Source organism: Mirounga angustirostris, unplaced genomic scaffold (genome assembly GCF_029215605.1).
Source record: "Mirounga angustirostris isolate CCGP_5_RB_7025 unplaced genomic scaffold, mMirAng1.0.hap1 SCAF_5, whole genome shotgun sequence".
NCBI classification, from domain to species: domain Eukaryota; kingdom Metazoa; phylum Chordata; class Mammalia; order Carnivora; family Phocidae; genus Mirounga; species Mirounga angustirostris.
The window spans coordinates 60,870,562-60,898,346 of record NW_026991713.1 but is presented as its reverse complement, the minus strand read 5'-3'; the positions used below and the strand labels follow the sequence as shown (position 1 = coordinate 60,898,346).

Below are 27,785 nucleotides of genomic sequence, written 5' to 3'. Positions count from 1 at the left end.
GCCAGAGGGGCTGAGAGTGCCACTGATCTAAAAACTTCTTTGGGAAGCAGAGAAGATAGGAAAGAGCTGGGGAACTGGGGTGAACTGGTGTAACTAATGAAAGCTCTTTTCTCCAATGAGGCTGGGGCAACTGACCTTGGTCTTGCCAAGCATATTTGGCAGTGATGGAGAGGGAGAGCTAACAGGATGGAGGACACCTCTTTATCTGACTGCTTTGGAATAGCTGGTGGAAACAAACTTCACGCTGGAACTGCCACTAGAGGTCTTGGTACGGCCAGAGCTGGATCCCCGGCCTCCGGCGCTCCCTCCAGAACCCCAGCTGCCCCCTCCAGAGCCGCCTCTGTGGCCCCCACTGCTGCTACCGGAGCCATAGCCAACCCCGCCGCCACCTCCAGAGCCGTAACTGCCACCGCCCCCGCCTCCGGAGCCATAACTGCCGCCTCCAGAACCGTAACTGCCGCCTCCAAGACCGTAGCCACCGCCGCTGCCGCCGCCTCCGGAGCTGAAACCCCCGCCTCCTCGGCCACCACCTCCACTGATGGTGGTGTGGCTGGTGTTCACAGCTGCAAGGGGACACTCAGTTATCGTCAGCCCACCTCCCTTTCCAGCCCAGCAAAACCTGCACGTGCCCCCCGGGAAAGCAGCTTGTACTTACACACGCTCACGCTCGGGGTACACTCTCCTGACATCCTGTAGGAGGAAGAAAAGCAAATCCCTCATGACTCTCCAGCTGCCGAGGCAGAGATTCTCCCCATTTGGGGCTCCTCCTCCCCACTTGATCTGAAACCCGATCCAGTCCCCTTGGCCTCCCAAACTTCTGCCATCTTCTCAGCACGAACACAGAGAGAAATCTCCATGGAAGAGAGACGAGATAGACGAGAGTCTTGAAGTGAGTGCCATTACCTTTAGGCCAGATGACATCTGAGCCAGCCCAGATGGAGAATAGATTATTCCTTCTCAAAGCGCTTCATGGAGATGTGATAGCCCTCCAAACAAAGTTGAGGTCCCAAAAAGACCAAGTCTTTCCTCCTGTGCCCTATACCTCTCCTCTCCCCCTACCCAGGACAAGCTGCAGCCTCTTGGCTGCATGCTGGATAGCAGTCAGCTTACAAGGGAAGAAGCACCATAAGAAATGGCCAAACTGCTCAGGGTTCTGTCCTCACCTGCTTTCCTCTCCTTCCAGAAGGGTTCTGTAGGTGGCGATCTCCATGTCCAAGGCCAGTTTGGTGTTCATCAGCTCCTGGTAGTCACGCAGCAGGCGGGCCATGTCCTCCTTGGCCCTGTGCAGGGCATCCTCCAGCTCGGCCAGCTTGCTCTGGGCATCTTTGAGGGCATTCTCACCACGCTGCTCGGCATCATTGATGGACTGCTGCAGCGCGGAGATCTAAGAGAGGAGAAGCCCATATGTTACACACTGTCCTATCACCTAATCCCACCCTTGCCTTCTTATCTCAGATTCCTCTGTCCACCTCAGTGAGGCTGCTACCCTGGGTCCAGCAGAATCACAACAGTTTTAAGTCAACTCATGGCTCTGGATAAGACATCACTGCCTCTGGATAGCTCGTCACTGCGTTACTTCCTTAAAAGCCCTTAAAGGGAAGGCAGCAGCCTCTCCTGGCCCTGACTTGAAGCTTCTCTAACCCTTACACACCTGACATTCTTCTAAACTCCTACCCTGAAACCTCCTGGCCGCCTTTCCTCTCATTCACCACGTCTTTGCATCATGAGCTAGATCACTCATGACCATCACATCCATTTCTCTGCCAGCTCATTTTCACAAGCTTCCCTAAAGAGAACCCAGCACAAAAGCTGAATTGTGGAAATCAGAATGATCACCAAAGGCTTGGAGCAGATTGCAAGATTCAACACTAGGAAAGTGTCCTCCAGTTACCTGAGCCTCCCTCCCCAATGCCATATATCTATAGCTGAGCAGTAGAAGGAAGGAACAAGTACCTGCTTCTTAACACTATCAATTTCAGATCGAAGTCTCTGGGCCATCCGATTCAGCTCTGAAATCTCCATCTTTGTACTTTTCAGATTGTCCCCATGTTTGCCAGCAGTTATCTGGAGCTCTTCATACTAAAGATGGTGCATAAAGTCAATTAGATGTGGCAGAGCATACCATGGCTCACACATACAAATATAAGAGAAAACACAGGACAGCAAGACAAGACATTTCAGGAAAACTGGCTAGACATTCGGCTCATTCACCTTGGTCTGGTACAGTGTCTCGGCCTCAACCTTGCTCTTCTGGGCGATCTCCTCATACTGAGCTTTGACCTCAGCGATGATGCTGTCCAGGTCCAGGCTGCGGTTGTTGTCCATGGACAGGATGACATTGGTTTCGCTGATTTGAGTCTGCATCTGAGACAGCTCCTGCAAGACATATTAGTTCAGTGACTCTTACAGTGTTAAAACAAAACACAACTTAGAGGGGGAGTCAGGAGATGGAAGATGTATCTTTGTTCTTCTGGATAGTGATGGGCGTAGGCTCAGAGGCTCTTCATTTGGGTAAACACGGTCAAAAGCAGAGGACTTACTGCCTGGTAGAGCACTGTGAGGAAATCAATTTCCTGCTGCAAGTTGTCAACTTTGGCCTGAAGGTCCACCTTAGTCATATAAGCAGCATCCACATCCTAGAGGAATAATGGACATCGTGAAGTCATGTTCTTCCCAGGGCAAGTCCCTCTTACCAGCTGTAAGGGGCCTCTCCAAGTAGAACAAGCATTTGGAGTCTCCTCCACACCTTCCTACTCCAGGTGGATCACAATCCCTAGACTGCCCCACCCCTTGGAATCACAATCACAGGACAGCTCGCCTGAGTCGCTGAAAACTTGCCTCCCTGCCTCCTCCATGAAGGCCTGAGAGAGCTGGAGAAGCAAATAGCCTGGATAAGCCCAGGTCCATGATAATGTGGGGGGCAAACTCTAGTGGGCTATTCATCAGGCCCCCCACCAGGTTCTCCACGTCATGACTTCCTTCTGCTTAGTAATTGGAGACCCTCTTATATTCTTTATTTCAGATGTGAGGTCCATTCTACAGATTTGCTCACCTTCTTGATGGTAACAAATTCATTTTCTGCATTTGTCCGCTTGTTGATCTCGTCCTCATACCTACAAGGAAATCAGAGGGATTTCGATATTTGGAGAAGGTGAGACCTCAAGTTCAGCTTCCCCAACTGAGATTGGCATCAGCTGTCATTGCCTCCTGTTATTAGCCTAGGACAGCTTGGCCACCTCTTCCTCCTGAGCAACAAAACTGCTAAGCTGTTCCCAGCTTCTGAGAAGAGGAAGAATTCTGAAAATGCCAAATTAATTGATCTCTAACCTAACAAAAGATATCACTACATACAGTCTTAGCTTAAGACTCATAGCCTTAGCTTGCCACTTCCAGGAAATATTTTAGAACACAAGTCAAGGATTGCCTGGCCAGTCTTCCTTACTTGTTCCGGTAATCTTCCACCAGGTCTTGCATGTTCTTCAATTCCGAATCCATACTAGACTGGTCATTCTTCAGTTGGTCCACTCTCCTTCTAAGATTGTTGATGTAGGACTCAAAGTAGGGTTCTAAGCTGTGGGTCCGAGTGGAGGTGTCTACCTGCTGCAGCAGCTCCCATTTTGTTTGCAGCACCTGGTTCTGCTGCTCCAGGAATCGCACCTGAGAACACAAGCCGCCATTACCGACGGATGCAGAAATGGAGTCCACTGGCCACTGAGTGCCATAAGCTACCCCACAGTGAGACCCATGCCTCGTTTGGAAAAGAATTTGTTCTTTCAAGTCCTCTTTTCCTGGCCATGGCAGAGAAATAGGAAGAAGATCAAGTTAGCATCATTTTTTTAATAACAAAATCTAACTCACTGTTAATTCACAGAAGATTTGATTTCCTGAGAAGGGTAATTTTTATACTGTTGCAGCTAGAACTTTCGAAGGGGGGTAACTAGACAAATACCAAACAGCAAAGCCCTATATAAAATTACTGCAATTACACTTGAAGCGGTTACATGATGCTTAAGAGATTTGCCTTTCAACCTTTTTAGGTAGATTGCCATAAACATTGGTATGCATTCTGTAAGCATTCACACATTCAGAGGTATGTTGGGGAAATCCAAAATAGAATTTGGAATCTATTGTGGATAACTTTGAGTTGACAGTATAAGTATAAAAAAAAAAAAAAAAAAAACTTGTACCAAGGTAACATTTTCAGAGGGCAGAGCTCCCCTCCTGAAAGCAAAAGATGTTTGGTGCAACTTACTACATCCTTTCTGCTACAATATCACAGTGCACTCTATTTACCCTCAACTCCCTTTTTACGGTTAGGAAGACCTTTCCAGAACTCTCATTTGCACCCTAGAGAGCTGAGTTAGCCCCATTTCTATTGCCTTCATTCACCATATGTAAGTCCCAATTCAGCTCAAGAGCTGAATGAAAAGACACTTGAAGGTGACGTCACATTGACCCACACTTATGTAGCCCACGACCTCTTTGTTCAAGAGAGAGTTTAGTCATTAGAATCATTCACAAGAATACTTATAACATCTCCTAGAAGACAATTCCACAAAATATCCAAACAGAAACTTGAGGCTGAAACCCAAGCAATCCCAAATGGACCAAGAGCAGCCCTCCACGTGTGCACTGAGCAGATAAACTCACCTTGTCAATGAAGGAGGCAAATTGGTTGTTGAGTATCTTGATTTGCTCCCTTTCTTGAGTCTTTACTCTTTGGATCTCAGGGTCAATCTCCACATTAAGGGGTTGCAGAAGGCTCTGGTTGATGGTGACTTCCTGTATGCCACCAGGGGGGCAGAAAGGCCCAAAACCGCCTCCACCAAAACCACCTCCACCAAAACCGCCTCCACCAAAACCACCTCCACTGCCAAAACCTCCATAGCCGCCACCACCAAAACCACCACCCCCAAAGCCACCACCCCCAAAGCCACCACCACCATAACCACCACCAAAACCACCACGTCCACCTCCTCTGGCCACACTTATGGAGATACTCTTACTGCCACCAAGGTTGACAAGGCTTCGACTTCCAAAACGACCGCCACCACCACCACCTCCACATCTTCCCCCTGAAAATCTCCCACCACCTCCCCCGCTGTGGCGCACAGAGCTGCTAGTGGTCCTGCGTTGGAAGCTGACCGCTCCGGCAGAGCCAGAGCTGAAGCCCCCTCCACTCCGGAACCCAGACCTAGAACTAAAGTTTCGATTCATGCTGCCTTGGAGAGAGTTGGAGCAAAGTCGGAAAAGGAAAGGAGCTCACACTCCTCTACCCCAAGCACAGAGACTGTTCCTTATATACAGGGAGTGCATGGGCTTGGTCCTCGAGTCAGCGGGACACAGAGCCTGTCAAGGGTTTGGTTTGCCTGCAGCCATACAAGATTTTTACGAGCCTCAACAATACGAGAAACACTACACACCTAACTCCCAGGATAGCTCTCAAAATTGCTGTGCATGCAAGATCGATTATGTGGTAATCGTTTTATCGGACAAGATCTCTCTTCGAGTGCTTGTGACTTTGGGAAAATAGGACCCTGCATCTGCCACCTGGTGCTTCTTGGTAGGATTTCATAACCTCCTGTCACAGAGATAGGTATGTTCCCATTCTTGCCTTGCCCTTGTAAGCTGCTAAGCACACTGTCCCCTCAGGCCTGGCAGGTGCAACTCCTCACGCTCGAATCGGAGGAGGAACTCTCCGGCCCATTTCTGAGATTGCTCTCTAGAGCCCAGAGCTCACCAAGTCATATCTCCTGACCTCGAATAAGAGCTTTAATAAGTGAAAAATTAAAAGAACTTATTTTTATTACATGTGCATTAATATTATAGGAAGAGACACTGGCAGAGAATAGGATGGATGGGCAGGTGCTCTGGAAGGGCCAGAGGAAAAGACATGTTCTTTTCTAAGTTTGCCAGTTGTTCCTTTTCCTCAGAGACAGGCTGGGGCAGGAGATGGAGACGCCAGCAAAAGGAAACTGGTGCAAATGGAGGGCAGGCAGATGCCGGTGGGAAAAGCCAAGAGAGCTGGGAGGTAATGGGGAGAACCTAGTCCATACATTCTGTAAAGCAAAGGGATGGAAGTGAGGCTTCACAGAGGCTTGGGGCCTGACACCAGATGACATGGAAAGACGACTGTAGATTTGGAAGGGAGGACAAGGATGCGAGTCTGGAAAGCCTGATCCGAGAAGTGAAAACTGTTTCCGGACAATAGTAATGGCAATAGTAACGGGTATGATAAATAGCTAAGATGGATGAAAAACCGGCGCAGTACCAGGCACTGTTCTACAGCTTTTATATGTATTCACCTATTTCATTTTCACAACTCTGAGACAGATGCTATCATGCTATCCGTTTTTAAAACAGGGAAATTGAGGCACCAAAGCTCCAATTTACAAAGGTGGTAAGGGGCATGGCGGGGAGTTGAACTGCAGATGCTGAGTGACAGTGTGCGGGATCCTAACCAGTGTGTTGTCCATTGTCATGGACAGAAGTGGGGTTGAGATCTGGAATGACCTGAGCCCCACATAGACTTCCGTTCGGAGACTCCTTCGAAGCCCAGCCTGCTCCCCACACTTGCACATGAACACAGAATTGAAGACTCGGTGAGAAGCCAGTGCTAAGTTCAGTGGGCTCTGCGCAGCTCCGAGTGGTAGATCACAGGCCTGGGTGGGAGGTCCCCGCTGTGGGATACAAGACACAGGGGAGAAGACCCTCCGGCCGGGTGCCCTGTGCCCATGAGGCAGCACAGCTGGATGTCAGCCCTCCCCAGCCCCACCTCGCCGCTGAGCCTTGTCCCTTCCTTTCTCCCACGGGTTTTGCACACACCCTCCTCCAGAAAGTGCCCCTCACCTCTCCACTGGTCCCCCTCTCACCCCTTATCTTTGTGATGCTGTTGTCTGGGACTCGGTTCTAACACTAACATCTGTGGGCTGCTAAACCAGCCATCTGTCTGGGGAATGAGTAATTCAGACCTTGTTCCTAACTAGGAATAATGGGACCTGGGACGGTCTTGGCATGGTAATGACTGTTGCCTAATCACCTCCTGACGAGCAATCAAAATTCTTCTAGTTCAGCACACTCCCTTGTGAGACTTGTCACTCTGCACATTGATTCTTTCTAGCAGTTTGGAGGGGTGTGCCCCTGTGTGTGCATGTGTGTGTTTATTCTCTCGCCTCTGCCAGCCAACAACAGATCTCTCGGGGACCCGTTCTTCCATCCCCAAACTGAGAAACTGACAGTAAAAGCCAAGAGGTGGACAGTCAGACAATTGATAGACAATTTACAGAGCTGCAGAACTTACTGTAGGGGCTACGGTGAGGAGGGAGAGTCAGAGGGAAAAGAAGAAACGAGAAGGTATAAAAATCACCATCAGCTGACATTTTGCGCACTTCACCTGACCGAGCACATACACCAACGCTAGCCCCACGGGAACCACGAGAACGAAGCAGTCAGACTGTTTGGACCCATTTTACAAAGTGGAAAACCAAGGCGCAGGGAGATGAGGGGACTTGCTTAGACACTCCAGCCCGGAAAACACACATCTGGGACTAGAACCCGAGTTTCCTGGTTTCAGTTCAAGTGTTCTTCCTTCTAAACATGAGAAGAGGCTCAAGGACAGGCAAGTGGAAGAGGTTCCTGTACATGAGCATCAGATGACGACAGAAGATTCCCATCGACAGGGACTCAAAGACCACACCATCTAACCCGCCAATCAAACACGTGAGAAGGCAGACCCAACGAAGTCAAAACATGTGTCCAAGTCATGAGATCCATTCCTGGGAATCGTCCAGTTTCTGAATCAAACTCCCATTCTGTTCCCATGGCTCACTTTTGCGGGAACCCAGCGGGTCTGGAAGCTGCGATGCCACCAGCCATCCCAGCTCATCCTTCCCTGCCATGTCCCCAGGACCTCAGTGAGTGTGCAGTGATAGTAAAAGGCAAATGTGGGAGAAAAGCGTGAGCCACGCACCCTTCCTCCTGGCTTCCTTGCAGGCCCTGCATTTATAAAATAAAGAGAGCATGAAAGAGGAAAGAGGCACCCACATCCACAGGCACCGACTATGAGCTAGGAGCCGCATCTCATCTAAACATCACCCAACGTCCTCACCATGGTCACTAGGATTAGCCCCATTTTAAAGAAGAGACAACTTAGGTTCATGGAGGTTAAAAGACATGCCCCCAGCTGGGAACTGACAAGCCAAGCCTGTCAAACTGCAAGAACATGCCTGCCTCTATCCCAAAGGCCTCCTCGTGTCATGGGCCCACCCCCACGGCCTACAGGTTTCCTGCCGCCCACTCGCTGAGCCTCATGTCTTGACCTTCCCACTCCCATGCTTTATCCAAACCATTCAACCCTCTTCCCTCTTCCTCTGTTCCTCTCCATCTGACGAACCCACTCACACTCTTCCCTCCCTGATGGGTCTTGCAGCCTGTCAGTGACCCACTTCAAACCTCTACTCATAAGCAAGCTCTGGGGGCACCCACAATCTCCATTCCTGAGCATTTGGGCCTGAATCTGGATTTGTCCATCAGGCCTTGAGAGCAAATGCCTACATCTCCCCTGCTCCGCCAGGCAGTGGACAAGGCCCACTCTTCCAGGGAGTTTTCCTTGATTAAAGCCACTCGGCTGCTCCATTGGTTTCTTTTTCTAAGCTCAGTTGCTGCCAGATTCAAGTGCATATTCACATGTGTGTGTATGTGTGTTTGCTAGTCCCTCAATTGCTCTGGAAGCCTTTTGAAAGCAAAACTAAGTCCTCTGTGTCTTTGGATGCCCTCCTCGAACACCAATTGCTCTAGCCTCCCACATAGTCCCCTGCACCTGAAGGGTACCCCCATCCGTGCTGGATATCAGAGTGCCAGAGCACTTCCAATCCCAAGGACCCACACATATACCCCAGAACCGATCACTGGGATGAAGCTGCCACAGGCAGGCTGCGGGCATGGGCAGGAGCAAGGGTGGTGATGTTTTGATAGCTTTTTGCAGGATGGGACTGAGTTGAAGAGAGACATGCAATGACAAGCCATCCAGCCCTGCGGGACTCCACCAGGGACAAGAGAAGGAAATTTCAGGGGAGTGGGGAAAGCTGAAGCCTGGGGGGCATAAAGGAGAGTCGCAGACAATGGGGAGGCGGGGTGAGATGTGGAAAGCTGGCAGCCAGCAGAGGAGGGGCCGAGGCTTTTTATGCAGAAGGAAGAGGTGCCCAACTAGGGAAGCCTAGGACAGATAGCAGGGAAAGAGGCCCCCAGTGGCTTGCTAGCAGGTTTGGCGCAGAATAGAGGCCAGGAAGGAGGAAGCCAAAGATGAACATGTAGGAGAGGGGGGGTGGATGTTGTCTGAGCTATGGAGTCAGCCAGAGACCCGCTCTTGACTGCAAATTTCTAGCTGTGTGACTTTGGGTAGGTCACTTGCCCTCTCTGAGCCAGAGTTTCCGCATCTAAAAGAGGGACTGCATCTACCTTAGAGGGAAACCAAAGTGTAGTAGATGCTAGATAGAGGAAGAGGGAAGGATTCTCTCTCACTATTGTATTTGGAAGGATCCAGAAGATGATATAACAATCAGGAAAAACTTTGGAACAAGACCCGGTTTCACTGGAAACTAAAAAGACCTGGAAAAGCAGCTTAAGTTTTTGCGATAAGATCATCTTGTGGATGAAAGCCTTGGGGGAGGAAGGGAGCATAAGTCTATAACAAGGAAGGTAGGGGCCCATCACACACAGGAGGGAATGCTGAGTGCACCTGCAGCCCAAGGGGGCTAGGCTAGCTGGGAATTACCGTCACTGTGGAATACCCGTTCTGTAGAGTGGGGACAAATCCCCATGCTGAGCATGCTGGAACAGGTGTGGAAGCTGGAACACACCCTCGGAGCCCCCAGAAGCCCTTCCAGCCGGGCACTGAGACATTCAGAACCAGTCCTCACAACATCCAAAGTTCCCAGCTCAGTCTTCAACAGAGTGTTGATCAACCTGAAGACACACAGTTTCCTGGACTGATCAGAAAGCTGATAAAACCAGGGCAGCAGGTCCAACCAAATGATGGGAGTTATACTGAGCTTGAAGAGGGCCTATCAGAGCACATGGCTCTTGATTGGAAGACGCATCCTGGGCCAAAGGTCCAGTAATGGAGGGTGAAGCAACACTCTTCACAGGCTTCCTGATATCGAGGACTTTCCCAGCCCAGAAACGTACACCTTGTCCAAGGTCAGACAGAGTTAGAATTTTATTGAGCCAATGGTTGCTCCTTCCGTCACCATGTTCCTAGATGATAATCTATGTAGATGAGAAGCTGGTGGAATTAAATTTAGATTCCCAGAGCGCCCTGCCCTGCCCTGCCCCAGCCTCTCAGCTGGAGGAGTTGCGGGCAAACTCCCTGGGAGTGGCCTCCTGCCCTCCTCGGTGCTCCCTCCTGCCCGCCCCTCTGTTGCTTGGTGGATGGGCCTGCTTGACTCTCCCTCAGAGCATCAGCGCCGTGGGAATAGCACTGACCACAAGCAGGGATGGAATGCTTCCTGGCCCCTGGAAGGATCACAGGTGTTCCCCCAGCCCTCCACCAGGGCCCATGAGAACCGTATGAGATACCGCACGTGGAAACATTTTGTACATGGTTAGAGGGCTATGGGATGGCTCCTTGTTGTCACTGGGGTGAGCTACACTGAGAGGCATTTGCTCCTGATAGGATCTCATTGTCTCTAACAGGAGTATTGTTTATACCAGGAAGCCTCCTCCCAGCACCTTTTAGTGCTGACGCCCTGGCTCAGGCCCGGAACATGATATCAAGGCCTTTCCTTGGAGTCCAAGATCCTCCTTGGCTAACTCCTCTCTCCTTACCCTACCTTTCTCATGCCCCTGCCCTGTGGAATCTCTGTTCCAGTATTCTAGGATTCAGGCATGTGATTCCCTCCATCTGTCCCCCGGTTCTCCATGATTGAGAAGGTCAAGGTTTCTGAAGAGAAAAAACAGGGTCATGTTTTTTGGGAAAATCCCAATTACTGCCCAGAAGGAGAAGGATGGGCAAGATGACCTCTGATCCACCTTGCCCTGTGTTTTTATCCAGAGCCAGCTTGGATTTCCTAAGCACATCATATGCGCAGGCATGATCCCAGTGAGAATCTAATCCATACCCTGGACTAGGTCTGTGGTGTCAGAAAACTTGGGTTCATTTCACCATCCTTGGCCCTTGGGCCCTTGGCCTCTCCATGACTTGATCATTTCTTGGCATCTGACCTTAATTTTCCCCAATATAAAATAGAGAGTAAAACTTTTTTCTCAGGCTCCATCACATGAACTCTGAGGGCAGCAAAGGGATGAATGGCTGCCATACACATATTCCCACGTATCATTCAGTCCCTCCCTCAACCTCCTGCCAGATAGTTAGCCAACCTCTGCTTGAAATGTGCCAACTCCTCATGCCTCTCTCATCTCAGGATCAATAAAAATTGCTTCTTACCCTGAGCCAAATCTGCTGCATTTCCCACCTGTTCATCTGGGTCATCAGCTGGGGTCAACCCCTCTTTGCCAAGGAAACTCTTCAAATCTTTGCAGTTAACTGTCACATCTCCCCCCAAAGACATCCAGGGCCTTCTACCGTCCCCCTGTGGCCAGGTTTCTGATCACCCACCCCTGCCATCCTAGCCACTGTCATCTGAATGGACTCCTCTTTAGTAATGTCCTCAGAGTGGTCAGACTATAGACTACAGACTACAGGATACAGCCAAAGTGGACTTGGCACACTACTCTCTTCTTGGTCCCCATGCTTGTCCCCACTGGCCACCAACTGCTGTTGGCTCATGCACTGTCACCATCGGCAGCTGAACACTCTAAACCAAGTTTACACCCACTGCTGTTTTCTCTCTCTCCGTCCCTGTCCCGTGCTCTTGGATTTTTTTTTTTTTTTTTTTTTTACTTCAAGTGTGGCATGGTTTCTGTCTACGCCCTCTCTCCTTGCCTTCGGGCAGCCCCTCTGCCCACCTCTCCTTTCCCAGCCCGTTCCCCCACAGGTCTGCTGCCAAGGTGAGATGGGGAGAAGCCTCTCAGAGAGAAGGTAGGCACCTGCGTGGGAACACACTGTCTTATCAATATGGACTGCAGTCATATTTGAATGAATCCCATATCCAACTGTCATCTGTACTCCTTCAGGGAAGGAAAAAGTAGGTCACATCTTTTATGCAACTCCTTTACACAGACTCAGAAATATCACGTAGCATAAGGTGGTAGTTTAACTTGCTCCATTCTTGAATGTCTGCATCTATGCTTCCCCCAGAGGCATGGATTCCAGAAGACCCTGCCCAGGACCCCCACTGGGTGAATGGGCTCAGTCTCTTATCTTCTGAGCTCCTGTCTCCTGGGAGCCGGACCTCTCTCACTCACACACATTCAGTCTCTCTTATCTTTGAGTCTCTGGAAGACTAGCCCCCTGTCTGAAGGGCGCTTCCCTGAGGCCCTGCCCTCACCTACTTCTACGGTTTTCCCCAGGCCTGTTCCACTTTCTAGCCCTCTAGGAGGGCCAAGCTTTGGGGCGAAGCTTCCCTTCCCCAGAATTGGCATCTACTGCAGGTCCCACAGCTCCTGCAATGGAGGGTCTGCCTATGTCCACAGGACAGGCCTTGCTACCACCTTCAGGCTAAAAGGTCCACAAGGACGCATTGCTCTGATTTCTCCTCCCTCTGAACTTTCCCCTCTGCCATAATCTATCATTTGGGTTGTGAGTACCTGAAGATTCAGAAACGGGTTCAGCCAACATTGCATTCCCAGGGCCGAGGCCTCCTCCTGGCACGCAGCCAGAGCAGAATGAATGCATGCTGAACCAATGTATGACTGACTTCGGAACGAGCGGCCACTTTCAGCACTAGTAAGATCATGTCTGCAAGGTCTTTTAAGATCATGCAATAAAAAATAATAAGGGGTGCCTGGGTGGCTCAGTTGGTTGGGCGACTGCCTTCGGCTCAGGGCATGATCCTGGAGTCCCGGGATCGAGCCCCGCATCGGGCTCCCTGCTCGGCAGGGAGTCTGCTTCTCCCTCTGACCCTCCTCCCTCTCATGCTCTCTGTCTCTCATTCTCTCTCTCGCAAATAAATAAAATCTTTAAAAAAATAATAATAATAATAAAAGTAATACTTCCCAGATATGAATAATTGCAGAGGCCTGCAGAAATTTAAGAAGAAATCACTTATCTCTGACTGAACAGCAGTTTGAGATCAGAAAATTTTATTGTAGAAACACCAGAAATGTCAAGCCCTTCAAGGTACGCCCTTCAACCAGGAAATGATGCGGTCACACCACTCCGCAAGGGACCCCCACTGAGCCCATCCGATGCCCCAGAGAGAATCAGGGACTTGGAGGTTGCATTAGGACTCAGCAAGAAAGCAAAGGTGACTCTAGTTCTTAGAAGCAACACCACCCTCCCCCTCTGCAGGCCTGCTAGTTGGCTTATAGTTTCCCCTTCCTGTCCCCTCCAGTGCATCTTACATTGTGTTTAAGGCCTGAAAGGAAGGGTTAAATTCTCAGGAAGTGCTCAGTCACAGAGAACAGGAGGCAGAGGGACTCTGAGAGCCCAGGAAAGGGCTCCATGCTTCCTTACACATAACAGGCAGCTTCCGGACTGATCAGGATTGAACCCTCCCAAGACCCATGCTTAATCTTCCAATTCTTCTGGGCCTGGCACCTGGACACAGCAGCTCTAGGTGGCACGTGCCCAGCTTCCTGGACAATTCTCAGGAGGGCCATTATGGAGCAGAGCTCAGGAAGGGCCAGGCTGCCAAAGAATTGGAGCTGTCAGGAGGGGCAGGACAGAACAGAACTCCATGGCTTCCCCCACTGACTCCTCTATTTGGGGATAATTAGTCCTCCCAGGGGACAAGGATGCATGCCCTCCGAAATATTCCCACCTTGAGCTGTTAGCCCAGAGAATAATGCTTCTTAAGACGGAGATGCAGAATCAGGACCAGACATACTTCAAGGTGTCTGATGAGGACAGCAAATCCATACTCTCCATCAACATGCAAGTATGAGGCTAACAGACCAACAGACAGGAATGGGTCCCCGGCACAGAGGTTCCTCTTGCCAAGCTACTCGCCCAAAGGCCTCGTTCTGTGGGTCCCCTAAGGGATGGATTATGGTTCACAGGGCAGCCCAGGTGTAGGAAAGGGAGCCTGGGGGTGAGAAACCTGGTGTCCTTGACATTAACTCTCCATTATCCGCTCTCTAGATACTCTACAGGCTCTTTTTCTCCAGGGCTAGACTGGGCCCCTGGATGTCCCCAGGGGCAGGGGCAGGGCCAGCGGAGTGGAGTCTGAGTGGAGAGCGGTCTGGCTGTGATTCTGTCAGCCAGCCAGCGCCCTCCAAAGACAGATCTGCTGTTTGGGGTTATCCGCCTGCTTCCCCAGCTAGCGTGGAACGTGTTAGCAAAGCTGCAGAGACCCATGAGGGAAAGGTAAGTGAGAGGGGTTCAGAAAGGGCGCCGGGGAGGGGACAGGAGAGCGCCCTGCCGGCGGGGCTGTGTGAGCCCCCCTCTACTCCACGATTCGCTTGTGGGAAGTGTTGGTGGAGGTCTGGAGGATCTGCACGCCGGACGAGCCGCCGCCGCCACCTCTGCCCCCGTACTTGCTGCTGCTCTGGCTGCTCCCTCCGTAGCTCCCGCCGCCGCCGCCACCGCCACCCGCGTAACCACCTCCACTGGCCCCTCGGGAGCCCCCTCCGTAGCCGCCGCCGCCGCCCCCGCGGGAGCCGCCGCCGCCGGAGCCTCCAGAGCCTCGGCCGCCGCCGCTGATGGTGGTCTGACTGCTCTGCACAGCTGTGGGGAGAGGGCAGCCCGAGCTGGGGTCAGAAGGGCTGGCCGGGGGACCCGCCTGCACCTCCCCCCTGCACCCCTCTGCACCCGCCCTGGGGCAGCCTCCTGCACCCTTAGTCGCAGGCAGCGTCTGACTTGCAAAACCATATAGGATGAAAAGGTTCCCCTTTTCCAAGTATTCTTCATAGGACAAAGCCCTGGGTGTTTTACGGAACTAATGAATCGTCGAACACTACATCAAAAATCAATGATGTACTATATGTTGGCTAATTGAACATAATAGTAAGTAAAAAGAAAGACAAAGCATGTCAGGACCCGTTTTCATTAGCCATATACCTTGACGAGTTCTTTTTTTTTTTTTTTCCTAAAATTTTATTTATTTATTTGTGAGAGAGAATGAGATAGAGAGAGCATGAGAGGGGGGAGGGTCAGAGGGAGAAGCAGACCCCCTGCTGAGCAGGGAGCCCGATGTGGGACTCGATCCCAGGACTCCAGGATCATGACGTGAGCCAAAGGCAGTCGCTCAACCAACTGAGCCACCCAGGCGCCCCCTTGACGAGTTCTAAGCTACTACTGATTATTAGGTCTCATCAACATTAAGATACGTAAGCACTAAAATCGGAACAATTTATTTCAGCAAATTTCTTCAGGCTCGGCGGTCTATTGGCTCACTGTGGTCTTTCATGGTGCAGGACTAGAAACTAAATCGCTGACTGCCGGTCCCTGCTGGCCTGCCCTCCCCGGCCCTCCCTCTGCCGCGGGCCCCAAGCAGCGCCCCGCCTGGACCCTGCTACTTACAGATGCTCACGTGGCTCTGCAGCTCCCCTGACATCCTGTAAAAAACCAAAGCACACACATCAGTCAGACCAGCAAAGCCAGGAGGAAGGCAGGTGACAGCCTGGAGACATCCAGAGCAGAGATAGTCCCGTAAAGTGAAAAACTGTCCCCAAGCTTTAGGGAAAGGTGGGTGCACAGGCCAGGAGGTCAGGAAGTGAGGGGCTAGAAGGGGTTTTAAATAGTTTCTGAAAGCCATTTAGCACTGGCTGCAGTGCCTTAGGTTGGGGTATAGGGACATTCTGCTCAGAGGCAGGGGAATGATGCCAATGACACATCCTCTGCTTCTGATTTGGATGTTTCTGCTCAGCCCGGGGCTACCAGTCTTTCCAGAAAACAGGGATTGTCTTCCCTCCAAATAGTCCCACCGCTCAGGGATGCAGCCTGCATGCTGGCCCCAGAAGCATGGCCCACCTGCTCTCCTCGCCCTCCAGCAGCTTGCAGTAGGTGGCAATCTCCACGTCCAGGGACAGCTTGGCCCCCAGCAGCGCCTGGTAGTCTCGCAGCAGTCGGGCAAGCTCCTCCTTGGACTGCTGCAGGGCCTCCTCCATGTCCTGCAGCTTCTGCCGCGCATCCTGAAGGGTCTGCTCTCCTCTCTCCTCTGCATCCGAAATGGCCATATGCATCTGCTCAATCTACTCAGGAGAAAGTCGCAGAGAAGAACCGAATGGGGGGGTGAGTTTCAGGAGCCCCATTTGGCAGGGCCCTGTGGGAGGCGGCATGCCTGCTCAGCCCACCCTGAGCATCCTTCTCACCTGCTTCTTGATGTTGCTGATCTCTGCCTGCAGCCTCTGGATGGTGCGGTAGAGCTCAGCGATCTCCATCTTGCTGTTCTTCAGCTCGTCTCCGTGTCTTCCCGCTGAGATCTGGAGCTCTTGGTACTGAGGGTCAAAGGCAACATCATGGTCAGCCTGCTGCGCACCACGAGGCCTTCCACGAGGGAGTGAGTCTGCCTTCCCAGGCCCTGCCCAAAGCTGCTCTCCAGGGACAGTTCCCAGGTACGCCCCACCCCAGAGCTGTGATGCCCGCCATACACACTCCCGTACCAAAGCTCCCTCATTTGAGCCGTGACATCACACACACACATACACACACACAGTCTTGTTCAAGCCTCCCTCCTTCTCATCAGTCTCTGGGCCAGACCTGCATCCCAGACAGACAAAGCTGCTCCTGGATGCCCTTTTCCACCTACTTGTTCCCCCATCTAAGCCTTACTAGAGGCCCTTACCCACACGGGGACCTCTTCCCTTTTGCCACCATACCTATATTCCTTCCTACCCTTTTCCAGGATGGTTTCCCTAGCAGCCACGACCTTATTTCCTCAGAGCCCCTCAGCATGCCCCTTGTTTATTCCCATTCTCCTCTCTATGTCATTTCTGTATCTACATGGCCCCATCAGTAGGCTCCCCTGGGCAGGGCTCTGGAGGAAGCAAGGGGCGCAGGGTTGCTGGTTCAAGGGAAGCTCTGCATTCTGATGCTTTCCCTGTTGACCATCTGCCTCCCCTGTCTGATGCTGAAATCCATGCCGCTCAGAACCCTTGCCTGCAGGGCAGTGAGACAGAGGCCCGCCAAAATTGGAGTTGAGAAAGCAGATCGCAAGTGTCAGGAGCTCAGAATGTAGGGACCGGCCTTTGACCCTTAACTACAGTCTTTGCCCTCCGAAAAGGTCCGAGTCCACTGATATTAAAGAAGTAATCAAAGATGTGCCCGAAGACTTAGCCACAGAGATGTTTATCTGACAAAGGTAAATTCTTACCACCGAGCATCATGCTGCTATTAAAAGTGACATAGAATATTTAATGTCACAGAACGGCATTCACAAGTAATAAGTGAAAGAGTAAAGTACAGAACCACAGCTTAAAAGATCTCATTATGAAAAAAGTAAGAATAAAAAACATTATAGTGGTTTAGGGCATGGGTTTGTAGGCGGAGCACCTAAGTTTAAGTCCTGCCCCTGCCGCTTACCAGCCATAAGACCCTATGCAAACTAGGTGAGTTCATACTCTACTATCTTCAAAACAGGGGTAATCAACTCCTTACCTCACAGGGTTGCTGTAAGGAGTAAATGAAATTTTATATATATGTATAAAATGTATATAGATACATGTATGTATGTGTGTGTGTGTGTGTGTATATATATATATACATATATATACATATATATATATATATATATAACTTCCAAAATAAGAGAAAGACGGTAGAAATTCTGAGGCTATGTCTGGTTTGGGGTACCAAGTCTGGGTGGAAGGGCAGCAGTGCCCACCTTGGTCTGGTACAGTGCCTCGGCCTCATCCTTGCTCTTCTGTGCGATCAGCTCATACTGGGTCCTCACTGCATCGATGATGCTGTCCAGGTCCAGGAAGCGGTTATTGTCCATAGACAAGATGACATTGGTGTCGCTGATGTGGGTTTGCATCTGCGACAGCTCCTGCAAGGCATAGACCACAGGCTGACTCCTTCCACTCTCCTCCTGGGGCCTCAGTTTCCCTCTACTGTCCCCTCAAGGCTCTTTGGGGAAACCAGAAGCCTGGGCCAGATGCGAGTCTTGGGGAAAGTTCTTTGAAAAGTTGTTGCACCCCAAGAGGTGTCTTAACTAAAGGTAAAGGCCCCCAGACCTAGCTTCTGGGGAGAAGAAAGGAGCATGAATTCAGAGCTCCTGTAGGCACCACCTGCCCATCATGCCTCTCCTGTGCCCTCTCTCCCCGCCTTACTTGGCTTGGCTGCCATCTTGGGCCCTCTGACAGGCAGACTTGCTCCTTGGGAAATACATGAGCTCTCAGAGCCATAAAAGGGACTCTCTTTGTGCAGCCATTCCCTCACTTTTGAGCCTGGGCTCTACCACCGACTAGATGAGTGACTGAACTAGTGATTCAGTCTCTCAGTGCCTCAGCTCTCTCATCAGCAGAATGGAGACCAAGGTGGGCAAAGCTCCTTGCACAGCATCTGGCCCAAAGTAGACATGAGCAACAGTAGGGCCAGGGGTGGTAGAAGGATATTATCCATCACCACTGTAGGCTTCGTCCCTTTAGGATCCACACTGTCCTCTCCTACAGAATTCCCCAATAGCTCTATTGGATTCCCAGCACTGGTGAAGATTTCTGGTCAGTTTTGTCCCTGTATGTCCTGGATATTAACCTCATTTCCAGATAGAATCAAGAGCTGCTCCATCTTCTCCCTCAGGACACTCCCTGCCTCCCATCTCCAGCACCTGCACCCAGGAATCTGAGCACTGGGGGTTGGGAGGCTGACTCCAGTCCCAGAGTTGAGGTGACTGGGGAGAGGAGTCCCTAGTGGGTCATGCTGGGTTTCATGCCTCCCCCTCCAACAGCCCATACCCTTTGTGACATGTGAGGAAAGAGAAGGGTTTCTCATGAGGACTGAACTCACCATCTCAAATAAATACTTCAGGAAACTGATCTCTCCAAACAGAACATTCACCTTGGACTCCAGGTCTACCTTGCTCATGTAAGCAGCATCCACATCCTGAACGGCAAGCAAAAATATTCTGACTTTATTGTCCAAGTGTCGCCTGCCACTAGCTCACTGGGTGACCCAGGCAAGTGGCAAAACCTCTCTGGGTTTATTTCCTTGCCTGCAAACTTCCTCACCTCACTCAGGTGAGGGACCTGCAAAAACTCTGGCTTTCCTGACCAGGAAGAAATGTGACACCAAGGCCCTCATCCCAGTCAGTCACACAAAGCACCCCAGGTCCCTCCCCAGGTCTCAAGGCTGCACATAACTGACACTCAACAAGTGTCAGTTGATTGAACCTCACATTCAGGACTGTGGAGAGATAAGCACTCAAGGAAGCCTCAAGATTCCTATCGACATCACTTTCAGACTTAACCCCTTCAGTGCAGGGGCCCAGCCTTCAGGCCACACCCTCAACAAGCTGCCCCCAGCAGTCACCTGTCCACCCCTTGGTCACACGGCATCCCACAGGAGTTCCTCACTCTGCTCAGTCCCCTGGACCCACAGTCCCCCTGGGATCTCCCCCATCCTTCACCTTCTTCAGGACGACAAAGTCATTTTCAGTGTTGGTCCTCCCGTTGATCTCTTCCTCGTATCTGTGGGAGGAGGTAAGAAACACAGATAGGCTGCTGAGGCTGACCTTGGCTCCTTGAGATTTCTCCTCACAGCAAGCGGCTTGGAATGTCCCGGATTTTTAGTGTTAGACTTTGGCTATCCCCTACCAGAGGATAGCCATTTTTTGCAGCTGAGGACATAAATAGCCGCTTTTACTAAATTGTTTTAAAGAGAAAAAAATGTCACCTACAATGTTGCCCCCCAACACCTTCAGTGTGAATTTCATCTTTCCCTTTTTGAGTCACACACTCTTGACTCTCTGATTGGTGTGTCAGGGTGATGTCAAGGGTAGCACCCTGCACCCCTAGCATGGGGAGGGAGGAGCCTCTCAGTTGCCTGCACGGGGCTGGAGCAGATGATCTGGAATTAGACAAGTCCCGACCATTATGATTAATAATAGCTAGTGCTTAGTATGTGCAGGCACAGTCTGGGAACTTATTAAGCATAATGTCATCTAAACAAGTGGTGCTCAAAATGTGCTCCCCAGTCCACCAGCATCACGTGGAAGCATACTAGAAATGCAAACACTCTGGTCGCATTCCAGGCCTACTCAACCAGCCTGCTGCACACCGAAGCCTGAGAGCCCAGATCTGCCTGTCACAGCAACCCAACAGGGAGAGTGCTTTCCATCCCCACTTTACTAAGGTGAAAACTAAAGGCTTAGAAAGACAGACTTGCAAGCAGCTAGAAAGTGGCAAAACCCACTGGAACTTGGCTCATCTGGGTCCAGCACCCTGAGGATAGTCTGCCCTTCCCCACCCAATACATTTGAGAGCTGACTGGTACCACCATCCTACCAGAGCTGCCATATGCCAAGATGGTGCCCTCTGCCGTTGTGTGGTACAGAGCCGGGTGGCTGCACCTGGGGACCCTGGTCCACCCTTCACATACTAACACTAAAGCAGAATGTCTTGCCCCTGAATCAGTTCCCTGCCATGCTTCCCTCTGACCCCTTTACCCTGCCTGGGCTCTCACTTGTTCTTGTAGTCCTCCAGGACATCCTGCATGTTCCTAACTTCTGTGTTCTGGCGCATCTGCTCAGCACTGAGAAAATCCACCTGCCTCCGCAGCTCACTGATGTAGTTCTCCAAGATGGGCTCCAGGTCACTCGTCCGAGTAGAGGTGTTTACTTGCTGTAGCAGCTCCCACTTTGTTTGTAGCACCTGATTCTGCTGCTCCAGGAATCGCACCTAGGAGCAAAAGACTTCCAAGTTCACCCCAGGCTGTGAGTCCAAGAAGCATCCCCCACGGGTAGGAAGACTGGCAACCACACAGCATATCTGGACCTCAGAGAACCAAGGTGGCCCCTCTTGGGATGTGAGAACTTCCCTAACTGCGGGACCAGGACACACAGAACACAATGTGGTTTCTGATGGTTGACCAAGAGCTGTAAGGTCAACTTGCCTAAAATTAACACTAAGTTACTAAGCCAACTCTGGTTTTGGAGGCAAACCACCTCCACTGGAGTGCCTTCTTCCCTTCAGCTATAGCCACGTATACCACAGAGCTGTCACTCCCACACTCCACACTCCGTGCCAACGTACAGCAACGGTGATACAGAGCATCTGAAACACTAACATGTCCAAGGCTCATTTCTCTTTGTGGCTGAAGTGCTTTCTGTGACTGAGGAGAGGAGACAATAAGAGAGAAGAAACAATTGGACTTAGAAGATTATACTGAGTTCTGAACAAACCAGCCTGGGTGCCCCCATCCTGCAGACCCCACCACCTCTGCTGTCTGCCAGGGTGTTTCAGGAAGGTCACCTCACTTAAATGTTAACTCCGAATTTAAAAAAAAATAAATGCTCCCACTTTTTATTTTTTTTAAGGGTTTTATTTACTCATTTGAGAGAGAGGCAGAGGGAGTGGGGAAGCAGACTCCTCGCTGAGCTGGAAGCCCGAGGTGAGACTCAATCCCAGGACCCTGAGATCATGACTTGAGCTGAAGTCAGATGCTTAACTGACTGAGCCACCCAAGCACCCCTGTTCCCACTTTTTAAAAATGTTGTGTAATGTATGCCCATGCCCCAAAGTAAGGACTTTGGGGGTGTCTAGTGTTTGGGAAATACTCATGTTGCTATTCCCTTCATTAAGTTTCACTGATGCAGAAAATGGAGAGTGGACATCCTCCTATATTCTTACTATCTCTCTTCCGGAAACTGGGCACAAAGCTCAGGTACAGGGTCCAGAGAGCTGACTGGCTGTGCTGACCAAGTACATGGATTGTGCTCCGCATGATCATGATCAACCCTCACCTTACCTCTGCAGGTTGCCCTTAGATGGAGCCTCCCTCCCCATGCCTTTGGCAAAGATAAGGGATGCCTCTATGCTTTGCTTAGGTGCGGACACACACACACGTGCACTCCAGGATCCTCCTGGGAGTTGTGTGTGAGGACAAACCCACTGCTTTGTGCAGTCAAAACAGAACCCTGAAGACACTCCCCTACAATGGGGCACCAAGGAGGATGCCCCAAACCCCCGGCCCTTAGGACTGCCCTTCTGAGGGGCCAGCCCTTGTTAACTCCCGTTGGATTCTGACTCTAGGCTAGGAGACGTGCACAGTGAATGCTATTCCCCATGGCTCATTTGTGTTAGCTTCATCAAAGCAAGAGCTAAGGCAAGCAGATCTCACAGGTTGTCTCAGTTTGAACCACCCCCCCACCCCCACCCCGCCATGGGAAATTCCTGCCACCTGGCCTCGCTTTGCTCTAGGGGCACTGCCAGAAGGTGGACAAATCAAACAGGGGTCTCGGCCCTGTGCTCAGTATTGTGGGAACTGAAGGGAACAAATCTCATGGGCCCACAATAGAATCTCCACATCAAATAAACAATGAGGGGCAGATGAGCCAGAGCACTTTCTCCCCCTGCACACAATACCTCGGAGCACATCAGCAAAAGAACCCGGGGTTCTCATCAGGCCACCCAAACTGCAAAGGCAGAGACTGGCTGCAGGGAGTGCCAGGCAATTTTAGTAGGATTTAATCTCTAGAAAAATCACTGAAAGCCGTTGTGATTTTTCCCAGGCTCCCCAAAACACTCCCAGGCTCTGTCCCATCAGCACAGATGAAACTTAGCATCATACTGAGTTCACCTTCGTGCTGGGAAAAGCACACCCCTCTTGGCTTGTCGTGACCCTCTTGCTTATGACACTCCAGGCCCAGGGATCTCCTGCTGCCTCCAGCAGCCCAGATCTCCCCAGCTCTTTGCTTGGCTATGCCCTATTTACCCTTTTGATCTCAACTAAAGTGACGTCCCCCTGTTTATAATTGAATCTCCCACACCCAGAATAGTCTGGCACATGATAATTACTCAATAAATACATGTTGAATGACAAATCAAATCAGCCCTTCAGGTGTCAGGCTTGGACACTCAGAGAGTAGAAATGGACACAAAGGCTTTTGTAGAACCAACGACAAGGAAAAGGGACCTCAGGAAGGAAAGGGATGGGGTGCATCTCTTCCCATGGGGACACCGGCCTGGCTTTGTTCAGCTGAGCTTGAATCCTCTATGCCAGGTGGTGAGTGGCCTGGATAGTCTGCACCCGGAGGCATGTGAAATATCTAGTGTGTCATATGGTCTTAGGGACAATGGAGAAAAGTAACACAGGGATGGTGGACAGGGATGCTGGTGTGGGGGTGCTATTTTGAAAAGGGAGATCAGGGAAGGCCCCGCTAGGATAGTGGCATCTGAGAAAAGACCTGAAGGAGATGAGGGAGCAAGCCAGACCACTCTTGGGGAGGAGGCATTCAAAGCAGAGGGAATGGCAGGAGCAAAGGCCCTGAGGCAGGCGTGGGGTGGTGGAGGATGCAAGCATGCAATAGTGTCCTAGTAAGCAAAAGAGAAACAGAGAGGAGCACGGAGGGACTGTAGGGTCACTGCAGACAACAAGTTTGTACCCTGGGGAGCTAAACTCCTGCCCTCACTCTGTTCACTAAACTGTGCAGCTTGAGAGATGTTCCACCCAGTGGTAGCAATGTTGCCTAATTCTCACAAATGCAAGCCAGGGGTGAGCAGCAGCTGCGGGGTGGAGGCCAGATCACACAGGGCCTTATAGGATCTTGGCGTTTATTCCAAATGAGACGAACAGCCAATGGGGGATTCAAAAAGAGAAGTGATGCAATGTTTTTAAAGAATGCCTCTCGTGTGGCTCTGAGGATGGATTATATGAGGTTAAGGGTGAAAGCAGAAAGACCAGATCAGAAACTAGAGTCAGAATCCACTGCAGTAGAAGCCTTCTCCCTTCCAGCCAGGCCAGAGTCCTGGGGGCTCTTTCCTCTTGGTCATGACAAGCCTTATGGAAGGACAGGTTGCCACAGTCTCCTGCAACTTGGCCTCTGCCCATAGCCCCACACCATAAAATGCAACGAATGTCCTATATTAATGGTGGGAACCACAATCAAATGAGTCCCAGGAGATCAGTTACCAGTAGCCCACGGCCATTGCACTGACCTCCAGCCCTCTCTTCTCCTGTCTTCTCCTTTAGCTTAGTCTTGACCTCCAGTGGTGTCACCTCCTTACTCCAGTCAAGCTCTCCAAGTCCCTGCCCTTGCCTGAGGTATGATGATGTTCAGTCAAATTTCCCATCCAAGGTGATCAGAAGTAGCCAGAAGCACTTTGTTCTGTTGAACTCCTGTTTGGCTATCTTTGGGCCTCAACACTCTTACCTCTCTTCCCCTAGCTCACACACTCTGTCCTTTCCCAACATCTACCCAGATATCAGAGACTGTATATACAGCCCAGTGGTTGACTTTAGCCATGGTTAATCTGCAGTCAGACCATAGGTCAAGCTCTGGCCTCAACACTGAATTCCTATGGGACCGAGGGGAAGTCACTGAGCATCCTTGGGCCTCTGTGCCCCAGGGTGCTTCTCACCATATCCCCAAGAACAAAGAACTTGCTGGGGAGCTTACAGGGGCTACTGTGCCTCCACTTCTGGACGAAAGGAAATGCTGGAGGAAGGTCTTTACCATAGACCTCTACCAGCCTCTGCTTGCTGATCTGGGTCTGGACCAGCCCTAATCTGAGGTTTAATTAGGGAACTAAGGAGAGGGGCTACAATGGCTCCATCTGGCCCATTCTTGGCCTTGGATGAACTAAAACAAGGAACACTGATAGAATCCTACTTAGTCTGCTTTTCACTTTAGCCCCCAGTGATAACCTCAGAGCATTCACCTAGGCTATGTCATGGCTCCTTGAAGACAGGACCTGTGTTCTAGTCTCTCTGTAGTACCTGGCACTGTATCCAACATATAGTAGATGTTTAGTAAATGTTTGTGGGATGGCTGTGTGGATGGATGGATGGATGGATGGGTGGGTGGATAGATGGATGGATGAGTGGGTGGGTGGGTGGATAGATGGATGGATGAGTGGGTATATGGAAAGTGAATAATGATGAATGAGAATGAAGTCACTACACCATGTATTTTTTCTGTGGGGTATTTTCACACTTCTTACCTGCTTTCCTGCCAAAAAGAAAAGATAAAAATAAATCCCCTCAATAAGTCAAATTGAGGCCTAATGAGGTCAATGCTTTCTTAAGGTCCCAGAACATATACTTCTGGACGTGATTGGTACTGCCAAACTGAGACAGTACAAGGTGGTAAGAGGTGGCAGGGCGCAAGGCCCTCTCAGTTGTTTGATCAGGGGCCAGAGACTCACCTGCCCTTGAGGTACTCACCTTGTCAATGAAGGAGGCAAACTTGTTGTTGAGGACCATAATCTGCTCCCGCTCCTGGGTCTTGACTCTCTGAATTTCAGGATCCACCTCCAAGTGAAGTGGCTGAAGTAGGCTCTGGTTAATAGTCACCTCTTGGATGCCCCCTGGGGGACAGGAAGGACCAAAGCCCCCAAGCCCAAAATTGCTACCCCCCAAACCACCTCCTCCATAGCCACCACCTCCAAAACCACCTCCCCCAAAACTTCTGCCCCTTCCTCCAAATCTCCCTCCTGCTCCCCCACCCTGGCAGAAACCACTGGCACTTCTCCCCACTAAGCTAATGGAGATGCTTTTACTGCCTCCCAGATTGTAGAGGCTCCTAGAACCAAACCCCCTGGCATGGCTTCCATACCCACCACCACCACCACCACCACCACACCTGCCTCGGACCTGACACACAGACCCCACAGCTCGACTCCCCCCACCAGAGCCTGCAGAAGAACCAGCGCTGTAAAACCGCCTGCTCCTGGAGCTAAATGCCGACTGAGAGCTAAATTGGCGGCTCATGGTTACTAGATCATCCAGAGAAGTAGCCAGAAGAAAAGTCCCAGCTGGAAGGAGGCAGAGACCCAGGAGGGAAAAAGCTCTGACTCCTTTAACAAGAGATCTGGCTTAGTCCCTATATATACATGCATTTGCTGGGCTGGGCACCTTCCAAATTCTGGAGGGGAATATTTATGTTTAGTTTGCCTGCCAGCAACATCTGTTTAAAACCTCACACCTATGAGTTGCAAACATTGTACTGTAGTTAAACTTCCCCAACTTGATCATTTATCATTCATCTCTTGCCATTTAGAGTTCACAGTGCAATAATCTCTCAGGACCAAGTTGCTGGAAACTCCTATACAGTTTCCCCCAAATCATTAGCTGATACCTTCCTAAGAAACTCCACCACTGAATTGTTTGTCTTGGGGTGTGACCAGGAGATCTGGGGCAAAGCTAGGGGTTGTCTAGCTGACTTGTGATCACAGCTGGGACAGGGGTGGAGACATCTGCTGCCATAGCATTACCCTGATCAGATGAAAGCTTTGTTCTGACCTCCCCTCCCCCTGCTTCTGCTCCCTGTTGTCATTTATCCCCACGATGAACATCCCAAATTTTAATCACATGAAAACGGGGTATTATAGTCATTGAATGCAAGTGAAAGCCAGGAGACTCTGCCCAAGACTGTTCACATTTTGCTGGGTGCATCATGCGTTGCTCTATGTGCCTCAGGCTCCTCCCCTACAAAGCAGATGAGGTCCTATAGCGCTGAAGATCTGTGGTTGCAGGTGCATTGAGCATCTGCCAGGACTGAACATGGTCTTCTAGACCAAAAGACAAACTATCATGAAATCTCTCTTTTTTTTATTTCCAATGTATTTTAGACCAATGCTTTTGTAAAATAAAATTTTAAAAGTTTCCCATAAGAGGAGATTTTTTTAAGATATACAATATATGGGCCCCAATTTTTATTTCTAAATTCAATAGACATAAAATTGTTCTATTGTTAAATGGGAAAAAATTAATTTTCCAAATAGTTATTCTCAAATTCTATATTTATCTCTTCTCAAAGCTGCAACAAAGTGCCCATGGAGCACTGGTGTATGGGCCCACATTCTGGAAAGCACTGCCAACAAGCATGAAATGAAGTTCATTCATTGAGCATCAGCGTCAGCCAACAAAAATGTGTGTTTTCCCTCTGGACTCAAATGGATGGTGGCTTTCACCCAAAACTTAATAAAAACAATAACAATAAAACCATAATAAATAATAATAAATAATCTTAAATGTCCAGATTGCTTGCCCATTCGGATACAATCATTTAAAATTATCTGCAAGGAGACTGAGTAGGAGCATTGTTGAAAATGCTTATGATACAACATTAAATGAAGAAAGCTAAATACATGAGGGTGTCTGCGCTATGAATTCATAAAAATTAAGAATGCACAGAAGGCAGGCTTAAAAAGTCACCCAAAAAAGTACATCAACTTATTAAGAATTGTAGAAGGGTTTTTTTTTCTAATATTTTAAACGTCCTTTTCCTTTGTATTTATGCAATAAGTAAATATTTTTGCAAAAGTTGAAACTGCAACCACAGCTGCCAACAGCTGTAGAGGTGGGAAAGGCGGGTGGTGGGAAAGAACAAGAGAGGTGTCGGGGAGCCGCAGTGAGGAGAAAGCACCCTAGGCTGGGAGGGGCTCTGTGGATAGCTTCAAGCATCCACACCTTATGTGCTCAGTAACTGCTTTAGTGGACCATCTCCAGGAGACACTGTGGGAGACAGAGAGTGAGCCTGACATTTACAGTCACAAAGACTGGTTTCAGCTCCCAGCCCTGCTTCTACTACCCTGTGATCTTAGGCAAGTCACTTACGCCAGAGCCT

The 27,785-nt window shown here is 50.3% G+C and overlaps 2 protein-coding genes across 3 annotated transcripts; both read right to left on the bottom strand.

Moving 5' to 3' along the window:
* Positions 1 to 201: 201 nt before the first annotated feature.
* Positions 202 to 5,217, bottom strand: KRT1 (keratin 1). Of its 2 annotated transcripts, none has more exons than XM_045867981.1 (9): positions 4,651 to 5,217; positions 3,443 to 3,657; positions 3,053 to 3,113; positions 2,541 to 2,636; positions 2,212 to 2,376; positions 1,954 to 2,079; positions 1,164 to 1,384; positions 656 to 690; positions 202 to 563 (listed from the first exon to the last, which is right to left on the bottom strand). In XM_045867981.1, the coding sequence occupies exons 1-9, from the start codon at positions 5,215 to 5,217 to the stop codon at positions 202 to 204; spliced, it is 1,848 nt and encodes a 615-aa protein (XP_045723937.1). The 2 variants fall into 2 exon arrangements, with proteins under 2 accessions (XP_045723937.1, XP_045723947.1); XM_045867991.1 differs by lacking the exons at positions 202 to 563; positions 656 to 690 and having other exon boundaries at positions 1,160 to 1,384; positions 4,651 to 4,880; positions 4,944 to 5,093; positions 5,142 to 5,217.
* Positions 5,218 to 14,370: 9,153 nt separating this feature from the next.
* LOC123838844 (keratin, type II cytoskeletal 1b) lies at positions 14,371 to 25,927 on the bottom strand. The gene is made up of 9 exons (XM_045867969.3): positions 25,382 to 25,927; positions 20,681 to 20,895; positions 19,626 to 19,686; positions 19,007 to 19,102; positions 17,883 to 18,047; positions 16,372 to 16,497; positions 16,031 to 16,251; positions 15,581 to 15,615; positions 14,371 to 14,785 (listed from the first exon to the last, which is right to left on the bottom strand). Exons 1-9 carry the CDS (start codon positions 25,925 to 25,927, stop codon positions 14,505 to 14,507), a joined length of 1,746 nt encoding a protein of 581 aa, XP_045723925.2. The 3' UTR covers positions 14,371 to 14,504.
* Between the last annotated feature and the right edge of the window lie 1,858 nt (positions 25,928 to 27,785).

What these genes read in the sequence shown, in the direction of transcription:
- KRT1 (XM_045867981.1), bottom strand. Translation starts at nt 5,217, where the DNA reads ATGAATCGAAACTTTAGTTCTAGGTCTGGGTTCCGGAGTGGAGGGGGC. An exon ending in AATTTGTTACCATCAAGAAG is followed by an intron (nt 2,637 to 3,052) that starts GTGAGCAAATCT and finishes TTATTCCTCTAG; the next exon opens with GATGTGGATGCTGCTTATAT. An exon ending in TTGATAGTGTTAAGAAGCAG is followed by an intron (nt 1,385 to 1,953) that starts GTACTTGTTCCT and finishes CTCCTCTCTTAG; the next exon opens with ATCTCCGCGCTGCAGCAGTC.
- LOC123838844 (XM_045867969.3), bottom strand. Translation starts at nt 25,927, where the DNA reads ATGAGCCGCCAATTTAGCTCTCAGTCGGCATTTAGCTCCAGGAGCAGG. An exon ending in TTGCCTCCTTCATTGACAAG is followed by an intron (nt 20,896 to 25,381) that starts GTGAGTACCTCA and finishes TTTTGCTCCTAG; the next exon opens with GTGCGATTCCTGGAGCAGCA. An exon ending in CTGGAGGACTACAAGAACAA is followed by an intron (nt 19,687 to 20,680) that starts GTGAGAGCCCAG and finishes CTCCTCCCACAG; the next exon opens with ATACGAGGAAGAGATCAACG.